General features: G+C 66.5%; 2 protein-coding genes across 2 annotated transcripts; one reads left to right on the plus strand and one right to left on the minus strand.

The window, feature by feature from the left end:
* Positions 1-4014: 4014 nt before the first annotated feature.
* On the minus strand, positions 4015-5001 carry GPR3 (G protein-coupled receptor 3). The gene has a single exon (XM_062594108.1). It carries the CDS (start codon positions 4999-5001, stop codon positions 4015-4017), a length of 987 nt encoding a protein of 328 aa, XP_062450092.1.
* A 3132-nt stretch (positions 5002-8133) lies between these two features.
* On the plus strand, positions 8134-13401 carry CD164L2 (CD164 molecule like 2). The gene is made up of 6 exons (XM_062594358.1): positions 8134-8230; positions 9793-9897; positions 10309-10386; positions 10601-10666; positions 11355-11520; positions 13139-13401. Exons 1-6 carry the CDS (start codon positions 8134-8136, stop codon positions 13143-13145), a joined length of 519 nt encoding a protein of 172 aa, XP_062450342.1. The 3' UTR covers positions 13146-13401.
* The last annotated feature ends 1632 nt before the right edge of the window (positions 13402-15033 follow it).

Below are 15033 nucleotides of genomic sequence, written 5' to 3' on the forward strand. Positions count from 1 at the left end.
GTCTCTTCCCGTGGAGTTCGGTGCTGGATCACAGCTGTCTGGGCTCTGCCTTCACAAGAGCCCCCGTCTCCAAAGACCCATTTAATTTTCTCCTTCAAGGTGGTGTTAGCAACACCCAGAAGACGCTGCTGGCTGCCTTGGACGAGTGGGCTGCATGTCCTTTCCACCACTGACGTCAGCTTCTCTCCCTTAATTCCCCCTCTGGGACCAAAGCGAGTGCAGGCGCTGCCAGCTCTGATCAGCGTTAGCAGCCTGCTCTCCCAGTGTGTGGCAGCGCTCTGCGCTGCCAATGTCACCCCCTGCTCGGGCTGCCTGCCGTAGCCAGGCATCCACGGGCGCTGCGAGAGCGCTACCCTCTTCCAAGTCCCCGGGAAGCGCCCGCTGCCAGCCGCGACTCCCCGTTTCTCGCACGTAGGTGTGCCGAAATGGCAGCTCAGCCCCTGTAGAAATGGCTGACTCCTTCCCTCTCCATCGCTTTCCGTGCATGTGGTTTTTCTTTCTCTCTCTTTTTTTTTTCCTTCCCCCTTTGCTGTTGCCTACGCGGTTGTGTGGGGAAGGCAATCGGCTCCCGTGCTGCGGATGGCTTTATCTGTAACTCTTCCATCTGCTCACAGCAGCTCGCAAATAACCACGGGGTGCCAGAGGAATTATGTATTTGGAGCTCAAGTTTCTGCAGTCTGGCAGGGCAGCAGCTCTGCGCTGGGCTCAGCCGCTTCCACAAAGGCTGGCGCCTGCACGCGGAGGGCTTAAGGCAGCCGGGGCCAAGCTGGCGCTGCAGCGAGGGCCAAGCTAGCTCCTGCTCGCCTCTGCAGGCCGGGGCTGTGCCGCCCAGCAAAGCGGCGACCCCCTCCCCACGGCGCAGCCCCCCGGCCCCCCGTGCCGAGCCAGCGCGCAGAGCCCGGCCCCGGCACGCTGCCGCCCAGCGCCTGCCAGCTCCAGCCAAGAGCTCCCGGCGTAAAGTCACCTTCTGCCGCTGCTGCAGAAATAAAACAGGGAGCTGCTGGGTGCTTGGGAAAGACTCGCTTTCTGCCCTGCTGTTGCTGGCCGGGGCGCAGGGCTGCGCGCACCTATGGAGCCCCGTTCCCCGTCCGCGGCCGCCCTCGGCACGAGCGGAGCTGCAGCACTCAGACTCACAGCGAAGCCGCCGCTTTCCTGCTCCATCCCGGCCGGTGCCTCCCGCAGCCGCGACTGCTGCTGGCTCCGGGCTACCCTGTCCTGCTCGTTTCCTGCCTGCTCCAGCTTCCAAGGAAACAAAATCCCCCCGGCCAGGGCTGAGGTTGCTCATTTAAATTTAAGCCAGACCAGCAAGCAGAGCTGCTTAGCCCTCTTGGCGGCCTGGTGTTCACATCTCGGGGGCTGCAAGCACCCTGCCAGCGGGTAAATCACGGGGAGCCACGACGGCCCCTTCTCCCGCCTCCGCGTCCCGGCGAGGCGGCGTGGGCGACCGGCAGCTTTTGGCTCCATCGAGGGCAGGTCAGTGGGGTTTCGGGGGACCGGCGGTGGTCGGGGTAGCAGGGACCTCCCTCCCTCCCTTCTCCGAGCCGGCAAAGCTCCCAGTTTGCAGCGCCGGGGTTTGAGATGAGCCTCGTTAGCGGGTTGCTAAGGGAAATCTCTCACCTAGCAGGGACCGGCCCTGGCTTTGCCATGGTTACTGCGAGCGCCGGCGCCCGGTGTCCTTGCTCCCGGCGAGGCGCCGGGGCTGCGACCGCGTGGCTCCGCAGCAGGCGGGTCGCTGCTGCCGGGCTCCCGTCAGCCCGGCGCCCCGGTAGGGGCAGTGGGCGCCCGGCACCGGCACAGCCCTGGGGAGCGACGTCGGTCGTCCGGGCTCCGGCGGGAGCCTGAAGCCGCGCTGCCAGGGGAAGCCTGCGGGATCCACTCTCCCTGCGGCCCCTTTGCTCCGCTCCGGCTCTCCGCTTCGCCGTGGGGCAGCGATCATGCTGGCGGCGGCACTGGCCGCCTCTCCGGTCTTGTTTTGCGCCCCCAAGGCCAGGCCCTTGGCTGTCCCCGCTGCCCGGGCCACTCCAGAAGCCCTGCCGTGCTCCCGCGGCACTGGGGTGGCTGCTCGGCGCTCGGGCACTTTCTCGGCCAAATTTGGCTTAAAAAAAAAAAAAAAAAAAAAAAAAAAAAAAAATCTCTGCATTCTGCTGCTTTCTTTTCCCGCTTGAAAAAGGGAACAGGCTGGTCCCTGCTGCTGGCTGTTTATCTCGGCGCTCGGTACCGCCTGCTCCGGCACCTGAAGGCCTGGAACAGCTCCGGGAATGGCTCCGGACTCGCTTGTTTGCATCCTGGGAAAGCAAACGCTGCGGAGGTGCTGGCAGGGCCGGGGCTGCCGCTTCCTGCAGCCCCGCGTTCACCCGCGGGTTTCGCGCCCCGGCACCGCGTGTCCTGTGGCCGAGGGCCGGCGGCAGCAGGCAGCACCCCGGGGTCTCGTTTCCCGGCGTTGGAGTTTCCCACCGGCTGGGTGCCGCGGTGGCAGGGACGGAGATGGGCACGGTGCTGCCTTTACAGCAGGCACCCGCCACGGCACGGCGCCCCAGCCCTGGGCAGCAGAGCGGGGACCCCGGGAGAGCAAGAGGGACCGGTGGGCAGCCCGGGTGCTGGGTCAAGCGCCCGGAGGGGACCTGCTGCTCCCTGACCCGGGCTGGGCGGGCAGCAGGGGGAGGGGGTGCTGGGGCCGAGCCCCCCGGGGACCAGCCGCCCCAGTTACTGCTGCCACCGTTAACCCCGCATTTGCCGGCGTGGACCCGCGCCGCATGCTGCCGGGAGCGTTCGCGCTGGAGACGAGGAGCCCCTCCGTGCTCCTTCCCCAGGGAAAACCGCTTCCCGCTAACAGGATGTGATGGGTGGCGGGGGGGGGCTGTCACTTAGGATTTCTTAACCGGCTGCGAGGAAAGGAGCCAAGGAAAAGGCCCTTCGCTGGACTCGGGGCGCTGCCGGGAGGCATCGACCTGCTCTCGGCGCCCGCCCGCCGCCCTGCGCCAGCGCAGGGAGGAGACGCTGCGCCGCCCCCAGGACCACGCAGCCGCAGCCTCCGGCACAAATTACTTTTATTCCCCCTTGCCGTGGCTGTAAACAAGACCCAGCGGCCGCCCCGAAAGCTCGCGGGCCACGCAGCGCCGCAGCGAGGCTTTTCCCCATCCGTCACCTCCCCAAAGTGCCTCTTCGCATCCATCTCCCCCCCCCCGGCCCCAAAACATGCAAAGCCAACACCAGTGCGAGGAAACGCTTTTCCCGGGATGCAGGAGGCCGCTCCGAGCGTGCCAGGTGGGACGCGGCTCTGCCCTGCGGCCCCCGAGCTTCGTTCCAAACCCAGATCCTCCAAGCCAGCCGGGTTTGGGGGCGCAGGGTCTCCAGCGGCATCTCCTCCCCCAAAGCAGCGAGCACTAGAGGGCAGCAGGTCCCAGAGCTGGGACAGCCGTGGGGAAAAAGCTGGGCATGGAGAAGAGAGAATAAAAAAATAAAAAGAAGAATAATAAAAAAGAACTGCATGGACAGCGGGGATAAGAAGGAAGTGGATTTGAACCCTTCCTTCTCCGAGAAGTGATGAGTTTCCCCCATCCCCCCGTAAATGTACAAAATATATATAATATGTGTGTGTATACATATATATATGTACATCTGAGGTAAAATAAGGCTGTAAAAAAGCAAAGAGGAGCGAACAGTTTTGGTATCAATCACCTTAAAAAAATAATGCATCATAAATATTTTCAAAGAAAATATGAGGATCTCCCTCCCTCCCTCCCCTTCTCTCATGCACACATAAATATATATTATATTATGGATTAAAAAATACATTTTTCTTCTGTAAATTCAAAAAGTGGAAAAATAGAGGAAGAAAAGAGATTGTGTACAAAAGGACAGGGCTGGGAAGAGCTGCTCATTTTAGAGAGCTCTTGCAAAGTGCCTCTGGTTCTGGGGCAAGGGAGGGGGAAAACAGAAAATAGAAAAGAAAATACACCAACAAAAAATCAATGAGTGGAACATATGCAAACGGGTTCTGTGGTGGGTGATGTGCTAGACATCACTGGGGGACCTGGACCGGAAAGGCATTGTGGAAGAGAAGCACCCACAGCACACAGTCCACAGGACTTTCTGGATCTCCTGGTTTCTGAAGGCATAAATAACCGGGTTGATCATAGAGTTGTAGGTGGCGGGGAGAAGGGTCATGTATGTGTAGAGGGCTGGGTAGCTGTAATCCCCCAGGAGGCAGTAAATGGCAAAGGGAAGCCAGCACGAGGCAAAGGTGCCCAGGATGACGGCCAAGGTGGCGATGCCTTTTCGGGTGGTGACGTAGTGGGAGCTGGCCAGGAAGTGTCTCTGCACGGCGATCTGCTGGGCATGACGGCACACGATCTTGCAGATCTGCACGTAGAGCTGGAGCATCACTGCAAAGATCATGAAGAAAGAGACAGAGAGGATGATGAGGTGGTTCTTCGTCAGCGGCTTCACAATGCTGCAGGTGGAATGGTCCTTCAGGCAGTTCCAGCCCATGATGGGCAGGAGCCCATAGCAGATGGAGGCTCCCCAGGTCAGGATCAACATGATATAAGTCCTAGTGACTGTCCTCTCTGAGTAGTAGGTCAGGGCATTGTAGAGGGACAGGTAGCGGTCAATGGTGATGGTCAGCAAGCTGCTGACACTAGCCGTGAAGGAGGTGACCAGGAGCCCCATCGTAAGCAGGCTGACTGCCTCCGACGGGATGAAGTAGACAAAGGCAAAATGCAGGATCAGCCCCAAGCCAGCCAGGAGATCGGCTGTAGCCAAGCTGCCAATGAGGAGGAACATAGGAGCCCGGAAAGCCGGGGTATAGAAGATGACCACCACCACGATGGCATTCTCGCAGGAGATGATGGTCCCTGAGATGCAGAAGGCAACGTCCCATGGGTTCAAGGCAACAGGTCGCACCACAGACTCCAGATCCAAGGAGCTGCTACTCTCGTTCCTGGCTGCGAACCAGCCTTGCTGGCCTCCAGTGGAGTTGTGGGGCTCTTCATCCATCATGCTGCTGGAGGTCGACCTGCAGGAGGGGAAAGTAAGAGCATCCCTCTGAGCACCTGTTGTCCACAGCAGGGACCTGCCTGAACTGTCACGGAGCAGCAAGTCCCCGGCCCACCCTGGCACTGCTGAGCTGAGGACAGCCCCGTGCTCCTGCCTCCCCTGGGCTTCCTCCATGAGCTGGGCAAGAGCAGTGTTGGTTTAACCTCCGTATGTTTACAGCATGCTCACTGTTTGCTCAGACAGGGGATTTTTCTGGACAGGGTGTTTTGTTTTTCTTCTTTTGAAAGAAAAAAAAAAGGGGGGGGGGGGAATGTAAAGGAAAAGCTTCTCAGCCTATCTGCTCCTGCCTGCATGCACTGCCCTGGAGCTGCCCGGGAGGGGTTGTGCATTGCACAGTTTTGATGGACAAATACTCCGGAGTGGGACTGGCCCTGCCACCCTCCTGCAGCAGCTCTCGGCAGCCCACCTCCCATCTGAGGACTTCAGCGGAAAAGTTACAGGGATAAAAAGCAGCAGGTGAAGGGGGGGGCAGAGCCCAGGCCAACCCCCCCCACGCCCCCCCCCCCAGCACCAAGAGCTCAGTGGAGGCACCTTCCCGGCCCTGCGGTGCCTCCCCCGATGGAGGGCTGCCCTTTCTGAATGGGGGGGATCAGGGCAGGCAGCACAGCCCCTCTGCCTGGGGGGGGCTGCCCCTCACCCCCCCCATCCCATGGCTCTGCTCCAAGCCCAAGTGAGCTCACCCCCTTGCAAACCTCCCCCCCTCCCCCCCCCCCGTTCCAGGCACTTACCTGCCGGGCGGCTGCGCCACGGGCCTGGCCGGGCCGGGCTGCGCTGGGCTCCCCGGCTGGGGGCCCGCTGCCATGGGCGCCGCCGAGTTATAGCGACCGAGCCCCGCCGGGGGGGGGGGAAGGGGGGGGACAGGGAGGCCGGGGGTGACTCACCGCCGCCCCCCCCACGCCACGCTCGTCCCGCTGTGACGTCAATGGCACGCCGGAGCCAATCAGCCCTCCGCAAGGCAGCGCGGGCGCGCGCGCGCCGCATAGTAATCGCGCTGGGGATGGAGCAGCCCATTCATAAAAACAGCCCCCCCCTCACCCCCACTCCCACCGCGCACCGCAACCCACGCCCGCTCACCCCCACCCCACCCCACTCCACCCCACTCCACCCCAGCCCCCCGGCGGGCTGCTGGGCTCGGGCCCCCGCTGTGTCCTTGCGGAGCCCTTGCAGGGCGGCGGTGCACAGGGAAGGGGGGATACCCGCCCCCTCCCTGCTCCCCCGCTGCAGAGGTTGTTCTGTTCCGGGGCTCCGTGTGCAGGGGGCTAGGGGCGGCACCTCCGCGAGCCGCGGCTGGGGAGGGGGCTGCAGCCTCGCTCTGCAAAACTGCCTCCCGCCCCCTCATCTCCCTCCCCACCCCGCCGGCTCTGAGTCGTCGAGGGGCCGCCAGCGCCAACCCTCCCTGCGCCGGCAGGAGGGCATCGGGGACCTCTGCTTTCCGAGCTCCGCGAGGGCTCCCCGGGACCCTCGGGACCCGGCTTTCCCGAGCAGGCCCTGAATAATTAATTCATTGCCAGGCGAGAGCCGGGAAAGTCCGCCCCGGCCGGCGGGGCTGCGGGAAGGGTGGCTGGCAGGGATCCCTCCTCCTTGGAGGAGGCGGAGGAGGAAGGAGGGAAGACCAGCCCTAACTGCCGTGGGGAAGATGTGCGCAACCCCCTGGGACCCTTCCAGGATTGCCCTGCGCCCCGGTTCCTCGAAGCCTGCGGCGGAAGCGGGCGCATTTCAGGGCATTTCAGTGCTTTCAGGCAAGCTTTCGGGGGGGGGGGGAGGGGGGGAAGCGGGTTTAGCCAGTCCTGGCCTCGCCCCGGGCTGGCACCGCCGTTGCCAGGGCGCGGCCCGGCCCGGGATGGCGGGGCTGAGGCGGCCTGGGAAGGGGCCCGGCCCGGCCCGGCCCGGCCCGGTTCGCGGCCGCCGGGAGCTGTTCGCAGTGCTGAAGCCTCGGCGCGACGGCGCGGCGCGGCCTGCGGGCTGAGCCCCTCGGGCCTGGCGGGGAGGGGGGTGAAGGGGCTCTAGGGGTCCTCCCTGGGCCGAGGGGCTCCCCGCTCCTACCACCCCTTCCCGGTCCCAGGAGCTCTCCTCAGTGGAGAGCTGGGGGCAGCGGACTGGGGGCCGGGGTGGAGCTGGCCAGGCCTCCCGAGCTCCCCGGCGGCTCCAGTCACGTCCCGAGAGCGGGGACAGGCCCTGTTCTACCCCTCTCCCCGGACAGAGCCGACGCGCGGGGACCATGTCCCCACGCAGGAACATTCTCACCTGTAGCCCCCGAAAAGGGGCATAGTGCACCGGGGGCAGGGGGGAGCGGCAAGGCCATGGGAGAGCTGCGTGTGTGTGTGTGTGCATGCGTGCACATGTGTGTGTGTCAGGTGTGTGCACAGTGTTTCGGCAGCATGTGTGCAGTGAGTGTGCGTGTGCAGTGCCAACAGCGTGTGCGTGGGGCGTGCACGCATGCGGTGCATGGGCAGCCTGCCACGTGTGCAGCGCAGCGAGCGCAGCGTGCCACGCGTGCACAGCGCGGGAAGCAGTGCGCGGTGCGTGTGTAGCGCGCGCAGGCTGCGCGGCGTGCAGCGTGCGGTGCATGTGTGCAGCGCGCCCGCAGCGCGCAGAGCACGCGGGCGGTGCCGCGAGCGGGGCGCGCGCAGTGCGCAGTGCGCGCAGCGCACGGTGTGCTGGACGGGCCGCGTGTGTGCGGCGCATAGGACGCGCGGGGGGCGCGCAGCGTGCGGCGCGGGGGGCGCGCAGCGTGCGGCGCGCAGCGCAGGCAGGGCGCGCTCGGAGCGCGGTATCCGCAGCCCCTTGCGCCCGGGGGGAGAGGCGGGGGGGGGGGGGGCCGCCTCTCCCCTCGCAGCAGCCGGGGCGCGGCGGGGCCGGGCCGGGGGCGGGGGCCGGGCTGCCCCGGGGCGGCCCCGGCCGAGGCGGGGCCGCCGCTGCCCGCCCCCCGCCGGGGCCGCCTCCCGCCCGGCGCGGCGCGCATGTGCCCGCCGGCTCCGCTCCGCTCTCCCGGGAGCTGCGAGCGCGCCGTAGACTGCGCCGCCCTCCCTCCTGCCGGGCCGAGCCGGGCCGGGCCGGGCCGGGCCGGGCCAGGCCATGGTCCCGCCGGGCGCCCGGGCGCTGCTGTGCGCGCTGCTGTGCGCGCTGCCGGGCGCGCTGCCGGGAGCGCAGGGGCTGGCTGCCACCCGCGCAGGTAGGGCCGGGCCGGGCCGGGCCGGCGGGGGGACACGCACGCGTGGCCAGGCCGTGCCCCCCCGTGGGACCCGGCGGGGAAGGGTACTGGGAGTTGGCTTCTTTAGGACACCCTAACTTTTTTCGGGGGGGGGGCGGGGTTCCTTGCATCCTGGCTCCCTTCCCCCAACCCCCCCGCCAACCTGGAGGAGTTTAGTGGGGACCCTAAGGCAAGGACACCCCGACTTCCTCGGCTGGCCCTGGCTTTGGGGACAGGAGCCCCGGCCCGGTGCCGGCTCCCTGCGGGTGTGAAGCTGGGCTGGGCGCTGTGCTGGGGGCAGAGCTGGGCAGGGCCCGGCGGCTCGCTGCGGCCTGGCGGGTTGTGGGGAAGCAGCGGGGCTCCCCGGCTGGTGGGGCGCAGCAGGGCCCGGAGCTGCCCTCCTCCCTTTAGAGTGGGGAAGTTGTGTGCTTTGGGCCAGGCTCGTTTCCACAGGGAAACTTGCAGGCGGGAGCAGAGCGCGGTGCCCTGCCGGCTTGCGATCCCGGACGATGTGCTTTACTCTGAGCATGAATTATGCAAACCTCGGGCTTTCTTCCGCTCCCCTTCTCCCATCCCCCCGCTGCTTCAGAGCCACCAAAGCGTCATGGGAGACGTTTCCAGCCCAGACCTCTTGCGTTGCCCACTGGAGACCCATGGGGGTTTGTGGCTGTGCTCTGCTCCCACGGTGCCCGTTTGCCTCCCTGCTGGAGCCTGGCACTCCGGCGGGATGGGGCCGACCTTGGCCAGCCCTGTTTACCCCATTTATTTTCCTTTCTCTCTGCGCACCTGGTGCCAGTAGCGGGAGTTGACAATGTTCTGCTCAAACGTCTGTTCCTGTGCCTGCTGCGATAAAAATAACTTAAATTATAAACCTGCCTGAAACCCTGCGAACAAAGTCCTACTTTCCCATTGGTTCCCGGCAGGCCTTTAAATGCTGGAGGGAGGAAGGCAGGCGCGTACCCACCACGCCGTAGCCATGGCAATGGGTGCTGCAGCATCACGCTTGGTGCATTAAGGCAGTAGTTCGGTTGCCCCTTTGCTCTTGCTCCCGGGGCTCGGGCGACCTGGAGGAAAGAGCAAGCCTCTTGCTTCAGCCGAGAGGGGTTTGCGCAGCCAGGACTGGCCTGGGCAACCCGAGGCCTGGGAGATGGGATGTTTGATGGAGGACCCGAAATGCGCTCGCAGGCAGCGAGCTGGGCGCAATGGGAGGGCCCGGGCCCGGGACCCGCCGCGGGAGCCTGCTGCAGCCTCCCTTGCCGACAGTCATCGCCTTAAATTAATGATGAGTGTGTGCGTGGGGGAAATGCTCGCAGCGGAGCAGCTCTGCGAACGCCCGAGTGACTCATTGCCAGTGCTGGGGCAATTGCGCGTGGGGAGGGAAGCGGGACCCCATGGGACGGCCCGTCGGGGCGGGAGGTGGAGGCGCAGGGCATGCAGTGACGCTCGGGTAACCCAGGCCTGCTCCGGCCTCCCTCCCTCCCCGATGGGGTGACGGGTCGGACGCCGGCCCTGCGCTGACCTCGCGTGTCCTCCGGCTTTCGCAGGAGCGTGCAGAGAGCTGGGATCCTGCGAGAAATGCCTCCAGGGTGCTGCCTCCCACAACGGCACGGGCTGCGTGTGGACGGGCTGCGGGACGCCCGAGCGGCCAGGTGAGCACGGGCCCTGTCCACCACGGGGCTCCCTCCGTGCAGCGCCGAAACCCAGAGGCAGCTCCGCCGTGCTCGGCCGCAATGAGAAGGAGCCACCCCAGGGCTGGTCTCCCAGAGCCCGGGCGGTCGCAGACCCGGCGCCGAGCGAGGAAGAGCTTAACCAAAGCCTCTGATCTGGGCTTGGGCTGAACAAGCTGCCTGGAGACTGCACTCTATTTAGTTGCCAAAATGAGCTCGGGGAGGGTTTCAGGGGGTGCCGAGCTCGTTTTGTGGGTCCAGGGCAGGCCTGGGCTCGCTGCCGTCGGAGGCTGCGTGGGCCGAGCTGCCGGGGAGGCACCCGGCGCGGTGGGCACCTTCGCGGGTTGGTTCGCTGGAGGCGCCCGGGGAAATCGCTGCTGCATCTTCCCGCAGAGCCGGGGAGCTGCGTGCCCAGCGAGGAGGCCGCGCGGGAGGCGTGCGCGCTCTACAACACCACCGCGCTGTGTCAAGGTAAGCCCGCCCCGCTGGAGCGGGCACCCTGCGGACCCCCGCGGTGGGATGCTGCAGCCGCAACCAGGGCCAGCCCGCAGCTGGATGCAGGCGGTCGGGGTGCCCGGACCCATCGGCCACGTGCACGAGCCGGTTTCCCGGGGGGAGGCAAATTCCCATCTCCTAACAACCCTTTTTATTGCTCCCCCCCCTTCTTTATCATTGCCACCTCTAGCACTGAAATCCCCCACTGAAGAGCCGCCGCGGCCGCCTAGCAAGGAGCCACCGACACACTCCCCAAGTGAGCCGGAGCGGGGGGCGGCGGGGGACTGGGCGGCGCGGGGAGCCGCGTGCCCCACTCGTGGGTCTCCCGGGGCCGGAGCGAGCAGCGCCGGGCGGGACGGGCCGAGACGCTTCCCTCCGCGCTTCGCCCCAGCCGGGAAGGCCGAGCGGAGCCCCGCTCTCGGGGCTGCCTCCGAAACGCACCCGCCGCTGGGGTGGGGGAGGCAGCTGAACAAGCCGCGGGAATCGCAGTGGCAAAAGCCTCCCGGGGATGGAGGGCAGCCGGGGAAGGGGGAGGAAGCGTGTGCGCGCGGAGAAAGGGCCTCTTCCAGGAAGCAGGAATCGGAGAGCGTTGGGCTAATTAAAACGAGTAACCGGATCCCGGAGCCCTATGAATTATTGATCCGAGCGGGGCTCCTTTACCTGCGCGGCCGCTGGCTCCTCGCCCGCGCGGTGCTGGCTCGCTCCGCCAGGCTGCAGGAGGGGGCTGAGCCCGTCCCGCCACCTGCGTGGCAGCGGGGGGATCCCGTCCCTGCCCGGGGCTCAGAAACGGCCTTTCCTCCCCCTGCATGGGGGGGGACCCTAAATCCCCTCTCACTCCATCCGTGGCCCTTGGAGAGGGCAGCTCTGGGGGTGTTGGACCCGCAGGGGTGCTGGCTGCCCCCCTGAAGCCCCTGTGACCCCCCATCTCCTCTCTCCCCATCCAGAGACCACCACCACCAGCGCCCCGTTGACGGGCAGCCCCGAGTTTCACCCGCCCGGGTTCGACACGGCCAGCTTCATCGGCGGCATCGTGCTGGTGCTGAGCGTCCAAGCCGTGGTCTTCTTCATCATCAAGTTCATCAAGTCCAAGGACAGCACCTACCAAACGCTGTAAGGCTCCCGTTGCCCCCCGCCCCCAGCTGCCGTGGAGGGTGGGGAGGGGGCTCCGCGGTGCCACCAATGAGGGCCTGGGCCAAGCCCACCCTCAAATCCATAAATCAGGGTCAGCCCTGGCGCATGGGGCTCTGTCTCCTGTCTCCACCGTGTCCTGTCTTGCAGCTGAGTGTGTCCCTCGTGGCTGTTTGTGCCCGCCCGTCCTCTCCCCTCGCCCCTGGGGGACGGAGAGGCTCTTCCTCCCTTTCCAGCCAGAGGATTAAACCCTTCTCCTTGTCGGTGTCTGGCCGGTCTCTGCCTCCTCGTCTGTGTGTCGCTGCCGGCTCCCTCCTCCGGCTGGCACGGCCCCTCGCCCGCTCCCCAGACCTGCCACCCTGAGGCCGAGCCCCGCAGGGGCTTGCGCTGGTCGAGCCCACTGCGCCCACACTCCTCGTGGCTTTGCCGTGTCTAACGCCCGGGGGCTGTGCCCCGTCTCTCTTTCCTTGCACGCTGCCAGAGAGGACAACTAGTAGGTGCTGGGTGCTGGCGAGAGGATGGGAGGGGGCTGCCCTGGCACCCCGAGAGCTGAACCCTTCCCTCGCCCCTCCTCGGCAGGGAATGGCTTGTTCCCTCTTCCCTGCTGTGCATGAAGGGGGCTTTTCTGCTGGTTTGCTGTTTTCCTGGGAGTAGTCACCCTGTGGAAGGTCACCTTCGGCTGCAGAAGGGGCAGGAAAGGGTTGCCCCTCGATTTTTTTTCTCCCCTCTTTCCACACACCGAGCCCCGGCAGGATGGAGCCGGTGCGTGGCCACTCGGCACGTCCGTGCCGCTGCTGCTGCTGACCTGCCGCTGCCGCCCGGGGGCCGAGAGCCGGGGTTGCTCCTTCCACCGGCGAGGTCTGCGGGCTGCAGCCACGTGATTTTCCTCCAGCATTTTGGCTCAAGCATCAGGCCCGGGTGCGTTAACATGCTGCAGAGTCCCAGCCCTGGGCGCCATCCCACTGCTTTCCCCAGCTCTCCCATCTCCGAGCCTCCAGCCCCACGGCTCGGCCCTTACTAGCAGCGCTGCTCTGCCTCAGTTTCCCCTCCCTGGCAGCTCTGCCCGGCCGCTCCGTGCCTGCAGGAGGAGCAGAGCCAGGGTCTCGCTGTGTGCTTTTGCTGTGTCTCTGTGTTGCTGTGTGGTCCGGGGGGTCCTCAGCCCCTCTGTGTGTTGTTTTTCTTTTTCTTTTTTTTTGGGGGGGGGGGAGAACGCGTGCTGTGTGCCGTGGGGTGAGACTTGTAGCTCGGGCTGCCCCGATTAAACTCTGCGAGGTGGTGTCCGTGCGTCGCTGGAAGGGGTGTCGGTGCCCAAGGAGGTTCCTGTGCCGGGGTGGGGGGCATGAGAGGGAGGTGCCTCTGCCCCCCATCCCATCCCCTCCGCTCCCTGCGGTAGCTGCCATCTACACGCCGCCGTTTCCCGGGGCTGTCCCTTCCCCGCGGCCTTGCTACGCGGCCGGGTGCTCCCTGCGGCATGGGGCCGTGCGGGGGGCAGCGCCGCTGCGCCTGTCCTCCCCGCGGGCCCACGAGGGCTGCGGGCGCTGCGGGGGCAGAGCCTCCCGGGCCCCTTCTGCTACGTGCTCTCGTCTGTCTGCTGCACTAGGATCTGAGGCCGGTGCCCGCCTGGGGCTGGGGAAACCCTTCGCTGGTCCTCCCCAGGGGCAGGCGGAGAAGGGAGAAGAGGTCAGCGCTGCCCGGCCGCCTTGCCCCCTGCCAGGAGCATCCTGACCTGGCCACCGGGCCCCTGCCTGCCTCCCTCCCGCACCAGGACTATGCAAAGCGCTGCTGGCGCCGGGGGAACGGGCTCCCCTGCTCCTCTTCCCTCCCCGGGGGCTGGCACTGGGGCGACGGCGCACGGTGGCTGCGGGCAGGGCGCTGGCGCTGCCCCGCAGCGGCATCTCTCCTGCCCCCAGCATCCGCTCTGCAGTTGCACAGCGGTCCCTGGGGTGGGGGGGGACGGAGTGGGGGGGACGTGTCACCCAGGCCCAAGCAGGGTGACGGTGCTCCCTGTGTGTTTGCACCCTGCATGGCCGTGGTTGCACCCTGCAGCCTCTGTTGGAGCAGAGCGGGTTGGAGGGGTGCAGCTGGACACAGCCTGGGGTGCCGGGGTGGGGGGGTCCAGGAGCCAGGGCTCCCCCTGCACACACACACACTTTTCGCCTGTTGTTAGACCTGTCCCACAGCTCAGGGTCTGAGCAGGCTGTAGCTGCTCCCCTGGCCCCACTTCTGCTTGCTGGGAGGAGGCACAGGAGCCGGGGGGGAGTCAGGGGACACTTGGCTGGGGCTAGGAGCAGGGTGGCTGCGGCTCTCCCAGGAGCCGTTTGCCAGCCCAAGCCCCGGACCCCAGCCCCACAGCAGGCAGAGCTGGAGCATCCCACGGGGTGGAGCTGGTGCAGGGTGGGCAAAGACCCAATAAAGGATTTTCCTCCGATCTCAAGTCTCCGTGTCTTGGTTATCCAAGGGGAGGGCAGCCCCAAGCCGCGCTCACCCACAGAGCCCGAGCATCCCCGTGGTGTCCCCCGCCCCAGCCCCTCCATGGGGCACGTGCTCCTTGCCTCACCCCAGGGAGGCTGCTGCAGGCGGGTCGGAGCCACGGGCCAAGGCCGGAGGAATTTGGGAATTGCTGGGCTGGGCTCCTTGTCTCCGGAAGAGCGTGGGCGGCTCCCCTGGGCCCGCCTGGCTGGAAAGCTTTGCTCAGGCCCAGCTTTGAGGCTTCGTTCGCTGGCCGCCAAGCACCATCATCCCGGCAGCCCAGGCAGGGAGCGAGGGGAAGGGGAGCTGCTGCGCACGGCTCGCCCCCAGCACGGGGGCAGCTTCGGGGAGGGCAGGGGGGTGGTGGAGCCCTGCGCACGCGAGTCACGACCGAGCCTTCGCCAGCGGTGCGCTCGAACCCCCCTCCCCGTCCCACGCCAAGCCCGGTGGTGAAAGCTTTGCTCCTCGCCGGGCTCGATGCCGCTCCTTGCAGCGGTCCCAGCCGGTGCTGGTGCGGCCAGCGAATCCTACCCCGGCTCCCTCCAGCTTACCCAGCTCCTTGCTCCACCTTTACTGAAATTGCATCCCCGGCAGAGCAGCAGGCCCGGGCATGCAGGGGACCGGTGTCCCCAGCGTCCCTGCAGGCGCCTGCCATTCCCCTTTCCTCCCTCCTCCCCAAAGCTGGCCCGGCCCTGGGATGGGAACAACGCCGAGACGGCTCACCCAGCCCGGGGGGGGGCTGCGCGCACCCGTCCCCTGCACACCTGAGCCCTTCCTGGCTGGGAAAAGCTTCCCCATCCCACTGGATTTCTTCAGAGCTGGCTGGGTCTCAACCAAGACAGTGCCTCCCTTTAGCTCTGCCAGGACGGTTCCCGGACAGGCACCGCCAGCCCTGTTTGCGTCTCCCCGGGGCCATCACCCAGGCCGTGGGGACGCGGCGGGGACGCAGGTGGGGCCGCACAGCCCCTTGCTGCCGGGCGGGGGCTGCTTCGCCTCCCCCCCCCAGCGCGGATCCAGCTTCAGGAT

The sequence above is a fragment of the Rhea pennata genome, chromosome 23, assembly GCF_028389875.1.
Source record: "Rhea pennata isolate bPtePen1 chromosome 23, bPtePen1.pri, whole genome shotgun sequence".
Taxonomy (NCBI): Eukaryota; Metazoa; Chordata; class Aves; order Rheiformes; family Rheidae; genus Rhea; species Rhea pennata.